We start from the raw sequence: 23,948 nt of genomic DNA, 5'->3' as shown, positions 1-23,948 counted from the left end.
ACTTTTTTATTTGACTGCTGGAGTTCTCGATGATGCAAAGAGCCTTGGTGTGACATTTTGAAAAGCCATTAGAATTTTTTGAGTAATGTATTACATCACCCTATGACTATTGGCTGGTAGTGCAGCAGTGGAAGTTAACAAGGCAAATTAGTGCCCATAAATTTTAAATGTGATGTTCTAGAAAAAAGTGTTGGTTTGCTGTCTTTAGAATGTCACACTCACTAAAAGATCCAATATGTACATCCTTAAGAACTTAAATTGACAATTTACTTTGTTACAGTGTTCATGACAGTGGGAGATTTTTATTTACTGTTTCAGTTCATTAAGTGTGCTTCCAGTTAGCCCAACAAATCAAATTTTTTTTTTTTTTTGTAAACCTCCTCTTTGCTCAATCTGCTGCCTCCGTGCTTTATGATCTGCATCTTGTGCGGCACTTTGAACATTTAAAAGCCTATACAGCAGCTGTCCTACTGCTTGTGTTTTTATTTCCGGCCCCGGGCGTGGTTAAATCTTTTGGCACAAAGTCCCGTCTTGCGAGACGCGAGTTCTAGATATTTTTTAGTTTATAATTTTAAAAATGGAATTAGAATCTGAAAATCTAACATCACATTTAAAGTTTGATAAATTCTGAAAAGAATATATATCCTCTTTAATAAAATCCCTGTGTGCGTCCAGGTGTCCATGTGTGTGTGTCTTCTGGTGAAGTGTGCATGCGCGGGGCATGGTGCGATGCGCGATATTACTGTCACAAAGTTACAGGCGTTTTACGGAAATACAAACCAGTATTACTGCGAGAGGAAATTAAAGGTACACAATACAGTGACACATATTACAGCCACATACAAGCCAGTATTACTGTCACAGGAGATTAAAGGCATATTACTGACGCACACGCCTGTATTACCGCCAGAGAAAATTTAAAGGTATATTACGGACGTACAAGACAGTATTACTGTCACAGAAAATTAAAGACACACAATACACGGCGGCAGCCCACGAAGAACAGTCAGCTGAGCAAGTAAACATCAACAAAAGAAAGAAAGAAAGAAAAAGAAAAATACGACCAACAAAAAGAATGAGGTTAAAGTCCCTTGCCATTTAATATAGACTGTTATTACTAATGTATATGCACTACTGTTCTAGCGCCCATTATTGTAACGAGCTAAATGACTAGTGTGTGTGTATGTATATCTATATCACACACACACAATTTTAAAATAAGCCCAAGCGTTAAAGCGTGGCAAAAAACATCATTGTTGCACTTCCGTTTGCACTTTTAGGCTTAGGTTTTTTTACATATACAGGTAGATAAATATATGCATAGTTTTGTACAAGTTTTTATTTTCCCTGTTTCCTGACTGTGAGTGATTGGGACCCTGTCGTCTGTTTCACACCTTGTGCCCAGTACCCTCAGAATTGGGTGCACCCCACGGGCCCCAAACCCTGCAACTCTGAATTGGTTTAAGGGATTTTGAGAAAATGTATCTGCAGTTTTCCAGTCTTAATAGATGCCTAGTATGTGTTAAGAAAACAGTCCCCACACCATTACACTGCCACCATCAGACTGTAATGTTGACAACAGGGTAAATCTATGAACTAATGCTGGTTAAGTCAAATTCTGACCCAACCATATCACCAAGTATGACGGATTAACTTCTCCTGTGATATTTTTTTTTTTAAATCTTCAGTTGTCCAATTTTGGTTATTCATGCTAACTGAAACCTCATCTTGTTGTTCTTAGCTGACAGGAGTGGAGCTTCATGTGGCTTTTAGCTGCTGTAGGCCCATCTGCTTTAGTTTCTGACTTGTCTTAAATTAGAGAAACACTTCTGGATATTACTGTTGTAAAGAACTGTTATTTGAATATTTGTGGCATTTCTATTGGCTTAAATGAGTCTGGCCATTGTCCATTCCTATCAGAAAGGGAATTTTGACCCACAGAACTGTCACTCACTAGATGGTTACATTTTCTGTAGTGTATGATAGACTTAGGAGGGCATCTCTTTCTGTTAGTGTTTTAATTTTTATATAAAGAAAATTTTGTGGTTAACACTGAATTCCTAATGAAACTGGGCAATGCCTACTTGTCCTGCAATGTAGAATTAACCAATCAGTTTTTGGCTTTTTGTAGCTAGTGTATACTTAACGCAATGTGCACTCCTGCGGACGTTTCTGCTATGCAAGTGTTGTACTGTTTGTACAGTACATGCGCGATTCCACCAGGTGGCAGTGTGAGATCACGGTGAGAAAATGTTCGGCTTCGCTGTGCTGTGAATTGCCTGAAACATCCATTAAATTTTGAGGACACCTTGCCACAATATCTCAGAAAATAATGCATGTTTAATGATTACGTACAATCCAGGGACACACCCATTACAGCAAGCATCTGGTGTGAGGCAGAAACAATCCCTGGACGGGGCTTCAGCTCATCGCAAGGTGAGCATACTGTGCAAACCCACCAGGAAAACATGCAAACTCCAGGCAGAGAACACCAGGAAAGTGACTCCTAGTGAGGCTGCAGTGCTACTGCTTTGCCACCGTGCCACCCCACATGTGTAATTATTAACAGTATTCATTATTTAAATGAAGTTAACGATTATCTGTAAAATGTAATATACATACTTTTAATCCACTTCACCATGAAAGTGGTTTCAAGTATAAATCTAAGGATTCTAAATGAGCATAGAGCTGGAATATCATAAATGAAATGTGTTCTGTGTGGCAATTGCTGCTTGCTGCTACTGTCATTTCAGGAGGAAGCCCCAGAAGCACATAGCAATTAACAACTGGGTCAGTTTTAAGATGACGTTTACGACAAAAATAAATTTAGATTAAAGTTGAAATTTCCTCTTTAATAGCAAAATAGAACCTAATTTTTATTTACTGTGGCTCAAATATGCTGCCATTCATTCTGATGCTGTTGTGAAAGTGCAAAAAAAAAAAAAAAAATGAATAAGATGGCACAGAAGACCTGTATGTAAGACCTGTAAAATGTATTGCGTCATTACAATGGGGAATATGCAGTGTTTGAAAAGAAAATCATTTTACTTCACCACATCTAACCATTCATCAAACATCAAAGCACACACATCGATCCTGTAGGATCTGCAAAGCTGCTTGCTGTCACATGTTGATACTGACTCTGACACCGCATTCCAACTTGAACACACTGTGCCCTCCGCCGGTAGTGCAACTTGTGCACACATTGTTAATTTCTGAGGATGTGCTTGGAGGACATGTCAAATGAACTCTGGGAATGCATGGTAGCCATGATGTGTGCGCATATGCGTTCAGAGTGTGAAGTAGAAACCGGCCCTTAGTCACTACAATGACCAAGAATATTTTCAGTTAGAGCCTGTGTCCCAAAAGCATGTGTGTCCTTTCTACTTATTGTAAAAGTGAGTGCACAGTGGCAGATCCATTATAATCGGTCCTCATCTGTGAAATTCAGGGGTGGGAATTTCCAGGCACTTCACGATTCAAAGCAATTTAAAATGCGGGTGCCATGATATGGTTTAAAAGTGATTCTTAAAGCATTTTATGCATTCGAACTATACATGAGTTTTTATTTTGTAACTACTTGTTGCCCTTAAAGCATAAGCATTATCCATCATGAAAAGTAACATTTTAACATTCACTGGTTCCATTATTTTTTTTTTTTTTTGTTTTTACTAACCCAATACAATAACAAATGGAGGTGGTAGGTGGCAAGTTGCATTGTGCACAGGTGTCGAACTCCGGTCCTCGAGGGCCGCAGTGTCTGCATGTTTTCATTCTAACCATCTTCTTCATTAGTGAGCCGTTTTTACTGCTAATTAACTTCTTTTGCTTTAGTTTTAATTAACTTGACTCATGCCCCTTAGTTGTCTCTTTTTCCTTAATTAGTAGCCAAACAATAATGAGACAAACAAGCCACCATATGACCAGCTCACCTGTGCCCATTACACAATATCTGAAAATAAAGAAAGGTGAAGGTCTCGGTAAAGTTGGTCTCTCAGGTCACCAAAACATTTTGACGGTGTTCTTAGAAAAAAACAGAAAAATCAACAAATTTGGAAATACCTGCTGTGGCAGAATGAGAGCAGCAACAACACATTGAATTAAATAACAGGCTTAATTAACAGCAAGAATCGGCTTCTCATTAAGAGACTGTTTGGAGTGTATTTATTTTTTTTATTTTTATTGTAATCATTCTGTACAAATAGATCAATTTTTACAAAAAATAGAATTGAAAACCTATTTCCTTTATTTATAAATAACCTTTATTTATTTTTTTATAGCTCCAAGTCCCACCACTGCAATTCCTTATACGGCTACCAAATGTGTGGATATCCGAAAATATCACCAGAAATGGCTCATGCCCGGGGGACGTAACCCGTGTGAAAAGATTCAGGATTTCAAAGAGGCCACAGAAAGACATATTGAAGCCAATGACATTGTATTTGCAGTTCACATTCCAAAGCCTGACTTGGAGATGAGTTCATGGTTCCAGTTCATGCTCTTTGTCCTCCAGTTTGAGATTGTCTTTAAACTTGCCAACCAAATTGGTAAGTAAATAAAGTTTATTAAAGTTTACTGGAGTTATGAGGAGTGGGAGTATGTCATATTTATTTAATGGTGAAGTAGGAGTACCCGATTCAAAAGACCTAAGGGCGGGAAATGAGCTGAGAGAATGTTTGAACTTTAAACTAAGATGGAAAAGCTTAAAGAATACCAATTTAAAAATGCAGTGTCATGAAGGAAAGCCTAGTAGGATGATCTTTCTGAAGCAAGAAATTAACAAATCTTTTTTTTTTTTTCTATAGAAATGTCACATTCACAGTAACAGCAATTTTAAATAAAAAATGATGCAAGTGGTTTCCTTAGTACAAAACTTTAAATACAATGCATAAAACCATAAGATAATCGAATCTGTAGTGAACAGGTGCCTCTCCATTGGGGATCCTTATACCCTTGAATGATGAACCCACTCTTTCCTTTCTACTGCAAGTTTGAATACAGTGTAAGTGAACATTAGATCTGAGCCAATAGCAGCAACCTATATTTAAATCTATTTTTGAGTAATGCAAGGTTAATGGCTGACAAATTAAAGTATCATCAATGGAGGGAAGGGTCCATAACTTGTAAAGGGGGGAAAAAAAGATCCTAGGAAGCAGACAAAGATGTAGCTAGGCATAAACAAATGTTTAATGGATTATTGGTCTATTCATATTAACAAAGATAGATATAAGAAAAAAAATCATAGTTTAAAGAGTTTGAAAACCAGTAGAAATGCTGCAAACCTGAGACCAGCACAGTCCCTACCCTAACTCATCCAAGCATTTAACCTTTTTTCCCCACACTGCCTATACAGTTTAGGACTGTGAGAAACCAGTGTTTTTCTTAGCAGGATTAGACACTAAACCAACCCTGAAGGCAGTACTAGCCCATCTCTGTGGAAACTCGACACAGATTGTACCAGATGGGATTTGAATCCTGGATTCAGCTGCTGTGAGTAAGAAACAATCAGTGCTATCCAAATTCCTAGAACCTCTGGATGTATTTTTTGTCAAGACAATGCCTAATTGAAGAGATGCACAGTTAGCAAGCCTGCCAAATCAGCAAATTTCATGGCTGAATACATACCTGCAAACTCTAAATTTGTGTCATTTGTTAGGGTTTAAAGGCAACCTAATGTTCACGAGTATAATCCAAAAAAGGTGAAGAACTTGGTGAAAAGCAGTTACCATATATTTGAATAGTACTTTTGCAATGGGGATGTAGTCTCTCACTTATGAGTAATTGAACAGAAGCAACTTTGGTCACATTATTTTTCTAATTATGTACAAGTATGTTGACAAAAGCACTAACAAAATATAACTTGTGCAAGACAACTAGAAAACAGCACTAAAAATGTTATTTTATATTAGTTCTAAAGTAATGGATTAATGTAAAACTGACAGTTTGATTTCACTTGAGACAAAGGAGGGAGAGATCACTAAAGTTCAAGCACCAGGAGTTTGTGACATTTGACATTTTTTAAATTTACCCCTTAGTAACTGTTTTGCCCACATGAAAGATATCCAGGAAATTATATTTGCACTATTTCTGTCCAGTATTTTGACTCCGTTTTCCATTAAGAGTATTACATTAATATTATAGTAAATAAACAACTAGTCACACATTTTTAAAAAGGACAACTAGAGCAAAACGTCATTTATAGTCTTGTCCTCTATTGTAATATGTCCTCAAAATGATCTGTGACAGCTCAACCACAGCTTTTTGGAAATCCTTTCAATGATTGTAGATCCCATGAAAGGAGCAGGATCTAACATAGCTGCCGAAGAACCCTGGAACCCAGTAGAGGAAGAGATGTGGGAGAGAAAAGTAGTGCACTGTAAATAAGGCAAGAACTAGGCTTGACATTTACTTTTTACTGATGAAACATCTGCATTAATGTTGTAACCAAAATTTCAAGTAGCTTATTACTAGAATGATCCATTTTTAGCCTAAATAGTGGTTTCATGCCAAAAGTCTAGGGTCACCTCAAAATGTGTTTAACCCCCACAACTTTCTGGAAAAAAAAAATATACCTAACTTAGCATTCCTTTTAACACGTTGTCATTTGACACATTGCCACATTAAACGAACCGTAAAGATATATGGGGTAGTTAGGTTACTTCTTCAGTGTGGCATTTCTGTGGTTTAAATGTAGGTGAGAGGTTTAAATGAACCTGTTTGCTGGCCAGAGAGGACAGAGGATTTGCCCTTGACAGAAATTTAGCATGAGAAGAGAAGCCTAGAATAGCCTGGAAGGCATTTGACATGTCGGATCAAAATAATTTTAATATTTTTCTTTATACATTGTACTTTTATTTATATATATATATAAAAAAAAAAACTTTTCTTTAAATACAAATACTAATTGCTTATTTGGTCTCTTATTAAGTTAGTATACCTGAAATGACATTTCAAGGATAGGTACTTGGAAGCCGTCCAGGATTTGCTTTCATAGAAGGATTAGTTGATAACTTGGCCCCTGTAATGAAGGGGCATTGTTGTACCGGCTGCCTGGGAAAATGTCAGTAAGGAAGAAGATTTTCACCACCACACTGACAAATGCATGCATGCACACACACCAAGGAGGCTTTACTAGATTAGACTATATGCATGTCTAAAGTGTTATAGTATATACAATGTACAATATATGGTTTACCTTTAATGTATCTTAGGAAGAATTTTTGGTGGGTTACCAGCAAAAGCCTGAATGTTTTAATTTTTAAGTAATTTAAGTAGTGTTATGTGGTATCAAAAATCAAGAAGTTCAGAAGGTTGTTTTACCTCATTATTAACAATATGACCAGCTATCTCTCTTTGCATTGGCCTTTTCTCCCCAGATTATATAATTTAAGGCCCTAAAAGCTTAAGGCCAAATGCACACATATGCATATGCAGTAAGGTGCTTAACATGTTTATATTGATATGTTTTCCAGTGTGCAGAGTTTTATGCATTTTCATGAAATGTTTAGCATATAACCCCATTTAGAAACGGAAGAAAGAGAACCTCAGACTTTACAAGCAAACATATTGCTCCGAGGCTAGTAATGATTGGGAAGTGTTATACGTAGTATGCACATTGGTTGCTATAGAATGGCAAGTTGCAGGATGCCATTTACACGTTTCCAGGAATGCCACATTTATTTATTATAGGCATACTATAATCCACAATGGTGATATAATCAGGGCCCTAGAATATAATTGGTTTTACTGAGCTGCTGATCTCCTTCATTATGTGGGGAAATGTGGAAGTGTAAGGTGTGTTTGGGTTTTTTTTTTTCTTTTTCTTGCAATGTTCTCTTTAACCTCTTGTAAAATTCTTTGAGCTACATGCCTAGCATTAAAACGTGCAATTGAAATTTTGGTGGTGGTGTTTTTTGAGTATATCAGACATTAAATGTTAACAGGTTTAGTGTTCCGTATCTTTTATTTCTTAGTGATTTGATGCCATTGCCTCTGCAAATCTGCTGCTATTTTTTTTTTCTATATACCTGTGAAAATGTATACAGTTTAAAATGTATTGTTGTAATGGACCACAGGTCTAGACCAACTTGGCTGCTATCACCCCTTTGGGTATTCTACAGTATGATAAATGCATGCCTGAATCTGAAATGGTATATACTAATGTGAAGTAAAATTGCCTAATGTTGTGTCATTACCTTTCGAATCACAAAGTTCCCAATTGCTGTCTCATGCAATGGGCATCTGCTTTTGTTTTGCAAAGTAACCCCACAGCAGGATACAAGGAGTCGAAATATTGACCTACAGAGATGGTATTTTAAGGAATGGATTTTGCTGTTTAGCATGCAGGTTTCACTTCATCATGGATGTGCTGTTCCAGAGTATTGCCTTGGGGCATATTGCTATTTAGAGGTACCCACTGGCAGACATGCTGCTGTTGCAGTGAAACTCAAACAGTTCTTCAGGTGTGCTCAATACATCTTCTTTCTCATTGGCAAAAGTATACAAAGGCTGTAAGATAAAATACCAGACGTCTAATTTTGTAAAATAGGACTACATTTTTTATTCCAAAGTTACCTAATGTCAAGCTTGGGCCATAGTTTGTCTTGATACTAACTCTCGTAAATCTTGAGGAAGCCTAACATCTGCATATGCAATAGTTTGTTCAGTTTTATTTTGAACATGTGTGTAAACACACCAGTAGAACATTTGAGTAGACGAATAGCCTGGATATGCTGATGCATGTTGACATACCAATGAAAAGATGAATTATTGCTTTTTCAGGGCTTCTACAAATTGTTGTTCTTTTGAAATAAAAATGTACAGTACACTGTCCATACAAATTCATCTTCTCATTCATTGGCAACACTAAATGTAATTGATAAATAAATTATCCAATTTGGAGCGAAAGGAAATCTAGTGGAACCTCAGTTTGCAAGTAACTTGGTTTACGAGTGTTTTGCAAGACGAGCTAAAATTTTTAATACATTTTTTACTTGATAAATGAGCGAGGTCTTGCAATACGAGTAGTATGTATATGCTTTGTCTGCTGAGCGTCATGTTATTACAACTGAGCTGATGGTTCTTCTCTCTCTCTCTCGCTGTGGGACTGTGGGCAATCGTCTCCTATTCTGTCTTAGTCAGCGTGCCTCCACTCATATATTCAACATCCGTACTCGCGTATACTGTTTACTAAAGCATTGTGACTCTGTGTGTGTGTGCGCTCTGTGACGTGCAAGTCCCTGTCTTGCACCCCAAAACACAGTTGAGTCTCGCCAGCTTTATTCAGCTTGAAACAACAACAGTACGGATAATTATTGTAGTGGGATCTGCCACTCTCCTATACACAGACACAGCAGTCAGGCAGGGCCGTGGCCAAGTAGTACTGTGCCCTGCGCATTTATAATGTTCCTTGTATCACCCATTGACGGCAGGCGCTTATAGCATGTCTGCGATCTTTTCGGATTCGCTTTTACTGCGAACTGCTAAAACGCTGGGAGACTGCGGTTGCTTCGGGTCACTCTTCCACATGTCGTCCCGTTGGGTGGAATCCCACAAGAGTTTAGAAACTCACTCACACCAGCCATGATTCTTTTTAAAGGTAAAGTGCAGGTTAACTTGTTTTATGTATTTTTACTTTATATTTTGTATTAATCATCATTTTTATATGAATAGTTTTGGGTTGTGGAACGAATCATCTGTGTTTCCATTATTTCTTATATGGGGAAATTTGCTTTGATACACGAGTGCTTTGGACTGCGAGCACGTTTCCGGAACGAATTATGCTCGCAAACCGAGGTTCCACTGTATAATACTAAATATTTAACTTTGGTAGCAGTCTAAATATTTGTCTACTGAGTAGTACCTGCATTTTACTATCAGTGTGTGGCTTGCGGTTTTGATGTGAAATTGGCATTAAGGAGCAGCCCTCTGCCCTTGCTGGATCCTACTTTAAACCCTATGGCATACATTGTATACATATTTTTGGTACAATAGTTTGCCATTACTTTAAACATTGTATATTCTGTGCTACCTTCAATGTGTTAAAGGTTGTGGCCATACCACAAGTATTTAGCTAGCAGCAAAAGTAAGTCTCTAGTAAAATCATTTTAATGAATGATTCATATGAGTATGATTTGAGGAGTAGGCACATCTTTTTATAGAGTTTCACAACCATGAAACTCAAATACTATATTTGAATAATTTTGGAGAAGAGCATAACATTTTGAGCAAATTGCTAAAGGTAGTCTATCACTGTTAATTGCACTAGAGATCTCCAAGTCATACTGTGTACTGTCTCTGCATATCAAATGACACTCATTAAAGAGGATCATGTAAGCCAAATATTAGTTTTTATGAATGCTGTGCAATGGAGAAGTAATAGAATGCATTACCACATTTGGTATATTCAGTTCATTTATTTTATTGCTGTTAGGTTATGATAAATATATGTGTTGAGGAGTTTCAGGTAAGAAAGATGAATCTTGAGACAAGGCTGTTAAACTCGTTAATCATGGTGTTAGAAAATGTTACATGCTGACCATGTCTTGCAGGTAACAATTTCACTGTACAAATGACAGTAATAAGCCTATCAACCTATGTTGAGTGGAATGCATCTCCCCATGTGGTAGTGACAGGTTAAAAGTTGCATCCCTTAATATGACAATTGATCTGATCACTTTGGATGTGTGTGTGTGTGTCAGAATGGGAAACTGGGAACCTTTTTTTCTTTGTACACATCATACAAGATGTGTTTTTCATTTCGTCACATATGATATTTTATTTACTATGTGGCTTTATTTCGGAACTGTGCATTCTGAATAAATTAAATACCTTATGCAAACGTCTCTTAAAGACTTTGTCTGCACTGATGGTAATCAAGAAATGATATTCAGGCGGCTATTTACCTTAATGACATAAATGGTCTGCCTCCTAAAGCTGTTGTGTATTCCTTCTTAGGGCAGGTATCGGCATACCTATTGGCTGCAGACTCTCTTGTTGTTGTGTGTTTTTTTTTGGCTATACCTTTTGACTAGCTTGTTTTAATTATTTAAAAGAAAATAGAAAACATACAAAATGCCATTAACATAGCTCTGACACAATAAGGCAGGATAACCAAATTTTCCAGTAACTCAATTGTGATTCATTAGTAAGAACACAACAATGTCTGTTTGATCCAAGATGAATAGACGTGAGGAAACAATTACCACAAGGATGCAATACATTGTGAGCAGGAAGCAGTACAGACATAATGCACATAATACCACTTTGTGATTTATCACAGAATTTCACTCTACTTTCTGCAACCATAAACCACTAGTCATGGTAGAAAAATTTATGAACTGAAATTTCTTAATTTTTTTTTTTTATGATGTATGTTAAGATTGCAGACTGAAGTTAGGTTTATAATTGGATAAAGGGAGTGTGATCAAAGTGAGAAAAAAGATGAAGCCGAGTTTCCTCAATTGCTTTTATTCAAACTGCTTGAAGTTTGTTTTGTTTAGGGCATTACAAGGTCAGCCTAGCAAAGCGTATAAGTATTAAAGAAGGAATCAAAAAGAAAAAAAAAAAATGCAGCATTATTTCAAAAAGGCATAAGCTGCACTCAAGCAGATGAGCTCAACTCTCAATGAACAAGAGATACTTCCTGTTTAAGAAAGCTGTCAAGCTCCTAATTGCAGAATTTCTGATCCCAATAGATGTTTTGAACTAATGGATAAGAGGTAACAAACTGTAAATAGGACTCCAATATCCTCTCGGTGCAATAAAGCTTATTCACACAAGCAAGGAGAAATGAATACTCTCCCCAAATGACTTTGGCTGCACTCCAGCAACAACACAGCTGTTGAAATGGCTTAGTCGCTGTGGCAATGAGCTCGGTACTGTGAGGGAATGTTTGTGTGCTGTGAGCTGACATTCATACCATTGGCAGGATCTTCTGTCTAAAAGTACAAGAGCATCGAAACAGCAAGTAATCCCCTCTCGGAGTACTAGATTTCTGGCTTGTTTCATAACAGTAGAAGAGCTTCTTTTTTGCTCTGTGAAGTGCATCTTTGCTGGTTAATAAACATAAACAAGTCCTCCCATTTTGGGCAATCCACCTATAGCTTTTAAAATCACAGGACTCGAGCAAGGAATGTCTTACCATTTCCCAATTCTGATAACAGCAGGCACTCATAGTATGAGAGAACCTCAAACTGTAATTTGTACAGCTTCTGTCTTGCGTCTAGAGACTTGAATAAACTGGACTTCAAGTAGCAGGATTCCCTAGTCGATTGTAACTTAAGTGCATCTACTAAGTAAAGGCTTATTGGAAGGAAGACTCTGGATTTGTACGGCTGCCTGCCATTAAAGTAACCAATGTGATGATAGTGACCATCTTGTTAAAGTGTCCCTAATGTAGTGGGAGCTTCCATGAAGAAAACTAAGATCTAATGCATGAATACACAAGGGTTTACAGTGACTTCATGAATGTCTTGGTTTTAAGATAAGTGTGTATGTTTTTTCTTTATTTTTATATTGCACTTCCAGGGAAGCCTACTGGATAATTCAAAAATGGCTTTTAGATGAACTGTATAAAGTGTACAAGCTTGTTTTGGGATTGCAGTGAATTTTACAGTATTAAAGTAACTTGATCTGTATCCATCTTGTGCAAGTCTAAAGTCATTGTACGCATACCTTTTTGTCCCATGTATTTGAACACTGGGCTAGAAAGATTTAAAAAGCTTCCTAACACTACATGTCCACAGACTCTGGGTGCATTAGCTTAAACATGTTGGTATAAAAAATTCGAATGATAAGGTATTTTTGTTTATACTTTGTTAGATTTTGTGAACTGATTAAATATACTTGCCCTTGTTCTATCCTTTATACTTTGGTTGATGTTTTATTTGTATGAACTTCACCAATCCAAATTGCATTCAGTTGGTAGGTTGCAGCAAAAGAGTACATTTTTGCACATTCCTATGAATTTGGGATCAGGGTTAGCCAGAAGAGCAGAGTTGCTTGAACCAGATCACTTGGATAAGTGTGGGTTGATGGGCAGAGTGGCTGGATTAGGAATCAAACAGGTGCGTCTTGCTATATTAGATCCTTTAGTTTAAACAATGCAGTCTCATTTGGCTACAGGGAGTAATATCTAAAGAGTGCTACCTTTTATTTAGGTTATTTCTGTACTTGATCTTGCAGAGCAGTTGCCAAGCTTTATCTGTGGATCTTGTATCTGGCTCAAATGCTACAGGCAGCATTTAATCTGGATCAGATTGTTTAGTAAAAGTGACACTTTTCATTTTTGCTCAATATGCATCTGTAGCCATGGCAGGCAGAAAGCATATAATATGTTGCTAATGTGAAATTTGACTTTCAGCAAGACTTTTTGATATGAACAATGGCTGACGTGCAGTACTGAATTTGAGAATAGTCTACATTACGGGTAAGATTAGATATATCAGTGCGGTAGTTATGTTTCTAAAAGTTCTCCAATTTGCCTGTCGCATGTTTGTTCATGACTTTTTACAGATGAAAACCGTGGTTTGAGAGCTACGCGATAATCTTACTGCACCCTGGGTCCAGTTTACTTTTCGTTATGGGAAGATTAATCTTTTCAATAGGGAGGAATAATTTGAGTTCAGGGCTCTGTATTGCAAAACTAACTTGTACCTTCTATGGAAAATTGACGTTAAATTAAGCCATGTGCTTTTATTGCATCCAAAGAGAAAAAGAAATGGACTGTCGATAGCCATATTTTAATTTCCATTATACTTGCGGTGTATGGTCTGCTGTTGCTATTGACCAACAAGCACAATCAGTGCTTGTTGGTCAACAAATTTCAGTATTTTTCTTGTTACACTGTGTGTTCACGTGAAGAGCCTTGCACCCTATGCATCTCCTGTTGAAATACTACTGGCAGTACAGTAATAATGACAAGCCTACACATTCCCACACTTGTTCTGCTGCATACTTCTGTGGTCGGGTCAGTGTTAATCTCCTCATCCTGCGTGAGAATACAGTGCTTTTTACTCGGTGTTAGTAACAAAGTGTTGGTGGATGATGATAGAGCTTTTTTATGCATGGTAAGTATAGTTAGTTTGTTTTCACTGTGTTGAAATGTGTATTCCCTCTTCCAAGTTTGAAATATTGCTGCTTCTGTTGTGTGAATTTGTGTGTTTTCTTTCATATATTCGTAATGTGAATTGATGATTTTCATGTTTAGTGGTCTGTAAAACATCTAATGTTTAAATGTTGTGTGTAAGTGAGGGTGAAAAAGTAAGTTTATTAGGATACAGCTTTGAGCCTTTGTTTCAAAGGCCTGCATAATTTCCATTTTTGTCTTGCAGATGAAGCAGGAGTAGTCACAATTGATGCTTCCCTGGCTTACAGAGATGATATTGTCAGTGAATGGACACCAATGGCACATTCTAAAGAACAGCGCAAACTAAACTGTGTTTTCCCAGCTAATAAGGTATGAGGTTAATTTAAGAGTTTTAATATGTTCTGTCTTATTAGATGCCTAAAGGAGAATTAGGTAAGATTATTGCTGGTGTATTGTGAAAGCTAGGTAGTGAAACTGGTGTCATTTAAGTGCTTCTTGTCTGTACCACCATTGCAGAAATTTGTATATGTGCGTGTTTGTGAATAGCTTTAAAATCTTGTTTCATTCATAGTTCATACTATTTGTTGCTTTAGACTTCTGAATGTTAATCTTCTCCATTTGTAGACCAAGAAAAATGAGGGTCTTCCCTATGATTGCGATTTGTTGCCGTTTATGGAAGTGGGAACTGTTGCCCATAAGTATTATCTTGTGAATATTCGCCTTCCTGTGAATGAACGAAAGAAAATCAATATTGGAATTGGTGAAATAAAGGATATTGGTCTTGTGGTGAGTTCTAAGTGTGGTAAACGCCAAAAATAAAAACGTTTGCCTTTTTTTATTTTTTATTTTATTCATACTTATTTCTAAAGTGAGATTTTACTGAGCTAAGTTCTTCTTTAACAAATACCTGAACCATACAGCCCAATTTCTTAGTATAAGCATCTCGGGGTGGGGGGGGGGGGGGGGGGGGGGGGTTGGGGAAATAGCAGCCTTTTTTGCCCATTTTTACTGGTTGAAGCCTTTGGTTAGACAAAGATTATTTCTGGCCACGTCACAGACTCCCTTTCGATTTAAAGTGGATTATTTTTAAGTCTTGGGCATTATAGTGTGCACTTCCAAAAAGAAAGTAAAATTTTGACCTTAACAATTTGATTATACAGTGGTACCTTGAGATAAGTGCCCCAACGTACGAGTTTTTTTGAGATACGAGCCGTCACTAGGTCGATTTTTTTTTTTTTGTCTTGAGTTATGAGCCAAAATTTGAAATACGAGCCATCAAAGAGCTTGTTGCCGCACATTCCGAGAAACTGACGACTTAGGAGTTGATGGAACTACAGACGCGGCAACATACGGAGGTTCTGCAGGAGATCGATATCACGGAGGAGCTTGCCTCCTAAAGTGAGATAAAGGAAGTGTTTGCAATGAGATTCGAGCATTTTGACTTACGAGCTCGGTCACGGAACGAATTAAACTCGTATCTCAAGGTACCACTGTACTTGCATTGCAGTTTTTGCTCTTTGATAGACGGCAGCATTTTTATTCAGCCTACTTTTTTCTTTGTAGTTCTAGTATTGATTTTGAAGCTGTTGATTGTACTGTGTCTGTGTTGTTTTAATAGAATGCTATTGTAAATTTCTGCTTTTCGAGAATTTAAATGTATTAAAAAAAAAAAAATAATAATAACTTTTCATTCATTTCAGCCCTAAATAACAGTTCTGTGAAGTGTCTTCCAAACATTATGCTGGCACCATTGCATGTAATAGTTGGAAAGGGGCTTGCCACCTGATGTGCTTTTGCTTGGCTTACATTGGGTTCGGTTTCTTCTAGTCGTAACTTAGTGTCCTTTTAATTCTCACTTTTTCAAATTAGCCGGGCTTGTGGGATGCATTGTATACAATGTTGTGAGATCGCCTACAATTAACTTTTCTTGTCAGATGCAAATTAAAAATTTAAGTTTGGTGGGACACTTTGATCTAAGGTGTTGAGCCGTAAGGTTCAAGGTTCGTTGTTTCTATAAATTTCAGAACTTCTTTCTTTACCTTTTCAGGGTAAAGGGAAGGCAGCCAATCTTTGTATTATTGGGGGACAAGATGCAAAGAAATCCTGGGTTATTTACAAGTTTTATTGTAGGGTATGCTGTCTATTACTAGGTCAGTTTAGTGTATTTGGGATGTAGGAAGAAATCCTTGATGTCCGATTTTTAAATCGCACAAGGTTACCCACATGGTTTTTTTTTTTAAATGAGCTGCGTGATTGCAGCGTTTTGTTGTTTTGATTTCTCATTTATTTCATATCTTTGTATTTTTGGGGGGAAAAAAGCGGACTTGGCTATTGGTAGAACAGAGAAACTCTACATGTGGAGTGACCCGCTTGGGAGTTTGGTTAGTGCTTTTACTTAACACTCCCATGTTCATAAATACTCTACCATAGTGCCCATCTTAGGTAGCAGTAGTGAATAGTTCCTTGGGTGTAATACTGTCAAGTGATTTAAAACATGTGTTCTAGTGAATGTAGTATTGGTTACCAAGGATGTTGTATGTTATATCTGCTCAACCTTGAGACTGCACCATATTTCGTGCTGCCTTTCCATGCATTAGTGAAGCATGTGCTTTTATTGAAATAGCAATAGCACTGTGTCAGGAAAAGAGTTGTTGCATGCATACTAAGTGTTGTGCAGTCTTCATTTTGGCAATATAACATTGGTGATGATAATGAAGGTTTCATTCCCACCACCCTCTGCATTCCTTGCACTGCTGGGCAAGCCGCCAGTGCCATAGACTAACCGGATTGAACCTTTTGAGACTTTATTTAACAGATGTTGTTGTGGACGAGGTGAGCAATGCTTGTACAAACTACCATACGTATATACTGCCTAAGTGCAGAAGACCAATGCATCTTTTAAAACCCTTGGAACTGCAGCTGGATATTCTACATCAGTTAGCCTCCTGGCTTCTCATTTCTCTACACCTCAAAGTGTCCTCATCTCATGAATCCTCTTTCATCTCCGCCATCCGCAGCCTGGCAAGTCAGTTCATCAGTTCATGGCAGACTTATAGGGTTTAGCCAGCTTTTGTAAGTTTAGTGAGTTACATGAGGAATTTATCTGGAACCAACTTGCAGAACATACCAGTAACCCTAGAATTTGTTAAAGATTATGGATGGCACCAAATGATATATAAGGCTTGTGAAAGCAGTTGATATGACAGTTCAGATTGAATCAGCCACTGAACTTAAGGCTAAACTTTCCGTTTTCCCTGGTATAGCACCACGCTGCCACATGACAAGTAACTGAAGCCTCCAGTGCCACTAGTGAGAAGCACAGTTTCATTTCGGGACAGCTTCAGTGTTCACTATACAAGGCATTTGCTGGCTCTTTCTGAACTGCACTGCAGTAAATGTAGTTCCATTGGTCATAGGTCTAGAGCTCTGAGCTGCCCCACAGACAACACAGGTGCCAGAACTGCAGGAAGCTTAACCTCTTTGCTAAAGTCTGTCCAATGGCCTCCGCTTCATCTGTTGCAAGGGCTCTGTAGTCTTCCACTTGGACTGCATCCACAACCATTCACTTGGTGAGTTTCACACCCCCAAACTTCAAAATGTCCTACTTTGGAGCTGGACACTGTGCGTCTTCCTCTGCTCTTGGACACTGGGATAGCAGTGTCTCTGCTTAACATGACCCCAGTTAAACAGCTTTTCTCTCACTTCACTCTCCCTGCTAAACTCTGCTATTCTGTAGTTGTGCTACTGCCTTGCTGTAAGAGTCCTCCCTGTGTGGTAGCATTTTGAGTAGTGAGAAAAGCATTATATAAATGTAATGAATTATTTTATTATCTCACCCACTATGGTGCCAACTTCTTTACAGCCCAGGGATTTATACTCCTAGGCACCAAATGGTCAGCTGTTCTCCATATCTTCTTCCCATAGCTTTAGCAATGACCAGCTTTTTTCACAAGTTTGGATTACCTCTCAACTTTTAAGCACCAGCCACTACTTGATCCTTCCATGCACCCTATCATCCAACTACTCAGAGTTCCTTGGCCCTCCAGGATGGTTATGGCTGGTGAACTATGCAACATGTTGAAGAAAGGCATAATTGAACCAGTTAGTGCATCATTGTGGGTCTCAAAAACTAGTAAAAGCAAAACGTAGAAATTGGGTTTACGCCTCTGCATTGATCTTAGGGTTGTGAAAAAAAGCCGTAACACCAGGTAAATACCCCTTGCCAATCGCTGAGGCACTCACCACCCAGTTCAGTAACTCCAAGGTGTTGTCCAAATTGGACCTTTTACCAGTAGGTACCTGCAGATTTCTCTCTGAAAGAGTTTTGACTGCTGTTGTTGCTGCCAATTGATTGTTTAGTTATACTAAGGTACCATTTGGCCATTGCTCTGCCCCCCAACCTGTTTTCAGAATGTGAGGTCTATCTTTTCCGGGATTCCTGGGGTGGTCCTATATCTGGATAACATAGTCATGCATAGTCCAACCCCAGCTGTCCAAGATGAGCACCTCCACAGAGTATTAGCTAAACATTACCTCATACTGATTGGCAATAAATGTGTTTTCTCAGTGCCTTCCATTAAGTTTCGGAAGTTTTGTGTAACTTTCGATGACCTGTCTCCACTTCCGTCTCATTTGGAAGCAATCCAGCATATCCCAGAGCCCACAAATGCAGCCCAGGTGGTCTCACATCTCAGAAAGACTGCCTGCTATCTTTGATTTCTGCCACAGTACTCTTCCTCCACAGCCTGACTATGTTGCCTACTGTGGAAGGACTTTCCTTGTTCCTGGACTCCCACCTACTCGGAAGCTCTCAATCCCTTGAAGGTACAGCTCACTACTATCTCTAGCCCTACCTTTGTTGTGTGATGCTTCCAGAGTAGCGTTAGGAGCAGTGTTATCACATATACTGAATGCACTAAAAGACACATTTCCTCCACTTACCAGGCTCCAAGTCCAGCTGACCAAAAGTACCTTGTAGGTGAGCATGAAGCTATCACTTGTGAACAGTGGCATGTGTTTCTTTGAGTGGACATTCATGTTACACACTGACCATCAGGCATTCACAGCCCTACTATCCACATCAGGCATTGTACACAAGCTCCTTAGGATTTACCACTGGTTGGAGAGACTTCAGCAGTAAAATTTGTACCTTACAGTTCAATCCTGGCCATGAAAATGTGGTGACAGACTTGCTATCCTGTGCTTCCTCCTACTCTACTACTGACATGGAACCAGACATTAATGAACCAGAACTTATTCAAATGCTGCAGTCTCCACTATGAGCCAATGTCTCCTCCTTTCAGGATCTTCAACACACCTCTGAGCATGATGTTGTCTTCTACCTGCTGTGGATTTTGATTTGTACAAGTTGGTCCTCTGAGATTTCAGACGAGATGTCATTTCTAGCTGCCTCCAATCACATATTCAAACCATGGCTCAGGAAGGCCATTTGGTCATTGTGCAAGTTAAACAGTGCTGCTGTGATTTGGTGTGGTGGCTTTAGAAACAGTAGATGGACATATTGAACATCTTGTTTGCGACTGCTTGCCTGGTCAGTAGGGAAGACTGTTTTCTCCCATTACACTGGTGTTGGGAGCACCTGCAGCTGGATATTTGTAAAGAGTTGAATTTGTGAATGAATTTGTGAATTTCCCCTTGGGATTAATAAAGTATCTATCTATCTATCTATCTAGTTGTGGCATGTATAATAACCATTGTTCTGTCTTCATTTTGACAATATGACATTGTAGTTTATCAATGGTGCACAATTGGTATTTTTGTATTTATAAGCTAATGTGGATTGTGCACAAGTTGAATTTGTGACTGAAGCAGCTACACTTCATCAGGGAATCAGTAGAGCAAGATAGGAAACTTGATCACTTGCTGTATCTAATTGGATCCTTTTGGTTGAAGGCATTGTCTTGGAGACTTATAACTGTGTTTATACTTACAAGGGAATTATTAGGTTGGTTGTTTTATGTACAAGAGGTGAGAAGATTGTATGTGTTCATTTTCAGTACAATGCATAAAACATGATTTTATACCCTGACTAGAAGTGAACATTAGGATATGTTGAACATTTTTAACCTGTATTATAAACCTAATGCATACATTTTAGACTCCTTGTCCATTCAGATTTAAACACCTATTTTACTGTAGATATTGCTGCCCCCATAATCTTTTTGCATGGTACCTGGAGAGCTTCTCCCATTCATCCACTTTGGGGTCATAGAGAGCTGGTGTCTGTCCTGTCAGCAATAGGTACAAGGCAGGAACCAATCCTGGATGGAGAATTTGTGTATCACAGGGTAGACATTCATGCCTGGTGAGATTCATAGCTACCAGTCAGTAAATCTTATTGGATTTTGGTATGTCCCTCTCAGTTATGATTTCTGTGGCTTTTCCTCAGCTCCTTAAATCGTGTTAATGTCAGTAAAAGGCATGTAGCAAAAATTTTTTTAACTTTGTTTTGTATTTAACTTAGTTTCTTTATTTGCCCAAACCACCTTAAGAGTCATTTTAAATTTATCCTAATCTAAGAACAGTAGTTGTCAACCATTTTTCATTTTTATCATTTTAATAAAGACAACATCTTTGTTTTGCACAGTCACAAATTAAAAAAAAAAAAAAAAAATGAAAGATTTAGATGTTCTTAGCAAGTTAGTAGGATTACCTGCTAAGGTTTCATATCTCCCTCCTGGCCAACTTTCCTGTGTATAAATTAGATTTTTTAAGCATTTTGTTTAGCTTGAGAAGAGGTGTTTAGAATGAAAAGTGGTAAAAACAATTCTTCAATAAAGTCTTGCATATGTAATTACCTTGTTCTACTGACAAACCAGGTATCTTAACTTTTTTAGTTTGTGGAAGAAGGAAAAAATCTATTCTAATTTCTCTTTCTCTTAATCCCCCACCCCAAATAGAGTATTCATCAGAATGGCGGTTTTACAAAAGTGTGGTTTGCTATGAAAACTTTTCTTACTCCCAGCATCCTCATCATTATGATCTGGTATTGGAGGCGAATTACTCTGATGACTCGACCACCTGTCCTGCTTGAAAAGTGAGTTGTACTGTGGGTAGTTCCACCTGTTCTTTCCTAAAATCGTCATCTTCCTTTTGGTTCCAATTTCTTGAACGAGGGTTTTATTTTTTATTTTTTTCTTTTGGCTATTGTACTACCGAATTTACTTTGTCTATATAAATTTCTTGAACTGGAAATTAATGTTTTATAACAAGGGCTAAAGCCAAGCAAAATGACACCTTTTATTGGCTAACTAAAAAGATTACAATATGCAAGCTTTTGAGGCAACTCGGTCCCCTTCTTCAGGCAAGATGTATTACATGTTGCCTGAAGAAGGGGCCTGAGTTGCCTCGAAAGCTTGCATATTGTAATCTTTTTAGTTAGCCAATAAAAGGTGTCATTTTGCTTGGCTTTTCTCTACATTCATAATGGCTAACACGGTACAACACCCTAGTACTAACAAGGGCTAAGAAATTCAACAAAACAATTTTGAAAAATAATACGTTTTAAGCAGTAGTTGTAACATGACCACAGTAGTTCAACATGAATGTTGGATTTTTTGTTTTTTATGTAAGTAAAAGTTTTGAAAAAATGTGTTGCAACTATCTGAATAATTGAACAAGTAAATTACAATGAAAGTTTGATATTGGTACTACTCACGTCATTAGAAATTAAAAATGGCAAAACAGCAAGAGACAAATGTGGGATCCGTGGGGTTTTGGAATTCTTTCCAGAAAACACAAATTTGTAGGACGTAGCATTGTATGCCTAACCTATGGGAACAATTTAAGACTTCTGTCCTGACGGCAGTGGCAGCATCCTTGGAACTCCATCATGGTAGCTAAACTAGAATGTCAAATTGCTGTTTTTAGTAAAAGCTTTGCTTTTATTTTAAATTATTTTTTTCTTAACTATTCTATGATTTAGAAACATTGTTCCCACTTTCTGGCACAGCTATGTAAATATTTACTCATTCAGTGTGTTTGTTTTTATATATACATTTCTCTGTGCAGGTTATAGGGTGCCTGGTTGACAAGATGTTGCGAGGGGCAGGGGTACCACTAGGCAGAGTCAATACTTGTATAAAACCTCCATGCCAGACAGCAAAAGAGACACTAGCAGGATAGACCCTGTAATTGCCTGGGATGGCCGCAGCTGCCATACTTCCTTGAACACAGGACCTTTTGGTAGTCCTGTTTAACATGAGCCAGTTTAATGAGGACACAGTGCAAAAAGTACTTTTATCATTCAAGTGTTAAAAAATAAAGTGTAGTTCAGTACTTCATCAAATAAATACTATATAAATAATCCCAATAAAAAGTGTTCATGGTGAATGTTAAATCAACAATAAATAGGTTAAAACTGAATGTAAAAAAAAATCTGGATCCCTTCATTAAAACCACAAGACACTGTGCATTCTTCTATATTCACGTCTGTGTTACTTACTGCAGAATGGATTTTAAAGGGTAAATGTTGTTCTCCAGCCTGCCACAATCCTGACTTTCCTCCTAGTTTTACTTCTTTTGTTTCCTTTGCCAACAGCCTAGCACTACTTCTTCTAAAATTCCTCTTGATCCCTTGCAGTGCCACTGACCACTCTGCCTTCCTTCCATTATGCTGGCTCATACTCCCAAAACCTTATTGTCTGTCTGTCTGTCTGCCTGCAGTGTCTCTCTGTTCATCCCCCCAATGTAACCACCTAAGGCTCCTTTTAACCTAGAGTGGGTGCAAATGCCTTGATCACGCCCCAATATCGTGTCAGTAAGAAAGAGTTCTCCGTTTAACACCTAGTGTCATCACAGACCTATATACATATACCAGTGTGGAAACGGAAGCTACTAGGTGGCAGTATATCCCATTTATATGATGTATGATTAATACAGACACCAAGAAGAGACAAGAGAGGGTTACTAAAGCTTGAGGGCTACTAGAGTTTTTTGCCTTGAAATCCTTGGGGTGGGGGGGGGGTAAAAAGTATCTAAAACTTCAGTGATATATTATATTGTAAATGTGGTGCAGAATTTTATACCAGATGAGGCTTCCAGCAAAAACTGAATGCGAGGAAGGATTCTCATAAAGGAGATTTTTGTTTGTCACTTTTTCAGAAAGGCTTTGTCTTCTGGCTTTTAACACCTTTTTGTTAGGGTCTGATTCGTAATGTATATTGCACCCAACGACACCAGGATTGGCTTTAACTCTCCTACAACTTATATTGGAATAACCAGGGAGATGGAATGTCCTCTGGTTTCATATGTGGGCATGGTGTGGGGAGGAACCTAAGGTTGGGAGTTTGATAGGGTTCCTTAGGTTTTTGGCTGTTTCAAGGTTAATACTGTTTGAGGAGAAAGCTCAATAAACTGGATATTTTTTTCCTGGCAGTTTTACCTAGAAGTTTAACAGCTGAGGTGTGTGGTGCAGCACACCACTGAAAGTGATACTCTTATCACAATATAGCAGTGTAGCTATTTATTTCGTTACTTGTGTTTTTTTTCTTTTTTAAATAGCTATGGAGAAAATGGGCACACCTATCTTAAGTAAGGAGGAGAAGGAGGTGTGTTGCATCTCCAAAACAGATGCAGCTTCTCAGTGGATCTGTGTGGCCACGGCATGTGTGCCTGATTTATTTAGCGTTGTGAGAATTAAAAAAACATTGGTACCTGGGAGGCCTACCACCTGCTTGCCACTGTTAAAACTTTAACAAGGCAATGCACAGCTTGCATTACCCCCTTTCCCAGTTCTAAGTGTAGCAGTCTTGGGCAAAAGTTAAAATTTGCCTGTAGTACTCACCAGAGAGAGTGCAGTGGCAAGCAAGAGAGTTAGAGGTAGTTCCTTACAAAATGT

General features: G+C 38.1%; 1 protein-coding gene across 1 annotated transcript in view; it reads left to right on the top strand.

The window, feature by feature from the left end:
- Positions 1-23,948, top strand: part of wls (Wnt ligand secretion mediator) — a 59,238-nt gene that overhangs the window by 14,166 nt on the left and 21,124 nt on the right. Inside the window, exons 2-5 of the mRNA XM_028811515.2 lie at positions 4,281-4,547; positions 14,334-14,458; positions 14,714-14,875; positions 21,010-21,146. Of these exons, the coding sequence (XP_028667348.1) occupies positions 4,281-4,547; positions 14,334-14,458; positions 14,714-14,875; positions 21,010-21,146 (691 nt within the window). The remainder of the gene's footprint in view (positions 1-4,280; positions 4,548-14,333; positions 14,459-14,713; positions 14,876-21,009; positions 21,147-23,948) is intronic.

Source organism: Erpetoichthys calabaricus, chromosome 10, assembly GCF_900747795.2.
Source record: "Erpetoichthys calabaricus chromosome 10, fErpCal1.3, whole genome shotgun sequence".
NCBI classification, from domain to species: domain Eukaryota; kingdom Metazoa; phylum Chordata; class Cladistia; order Polypteriformes; family Polypteridae; genus Erpetoichthys; species Erpetoichthys calabaricus.
This window is presented reverse-complemented; position numbering and strand designations above follow the sequence as displayed.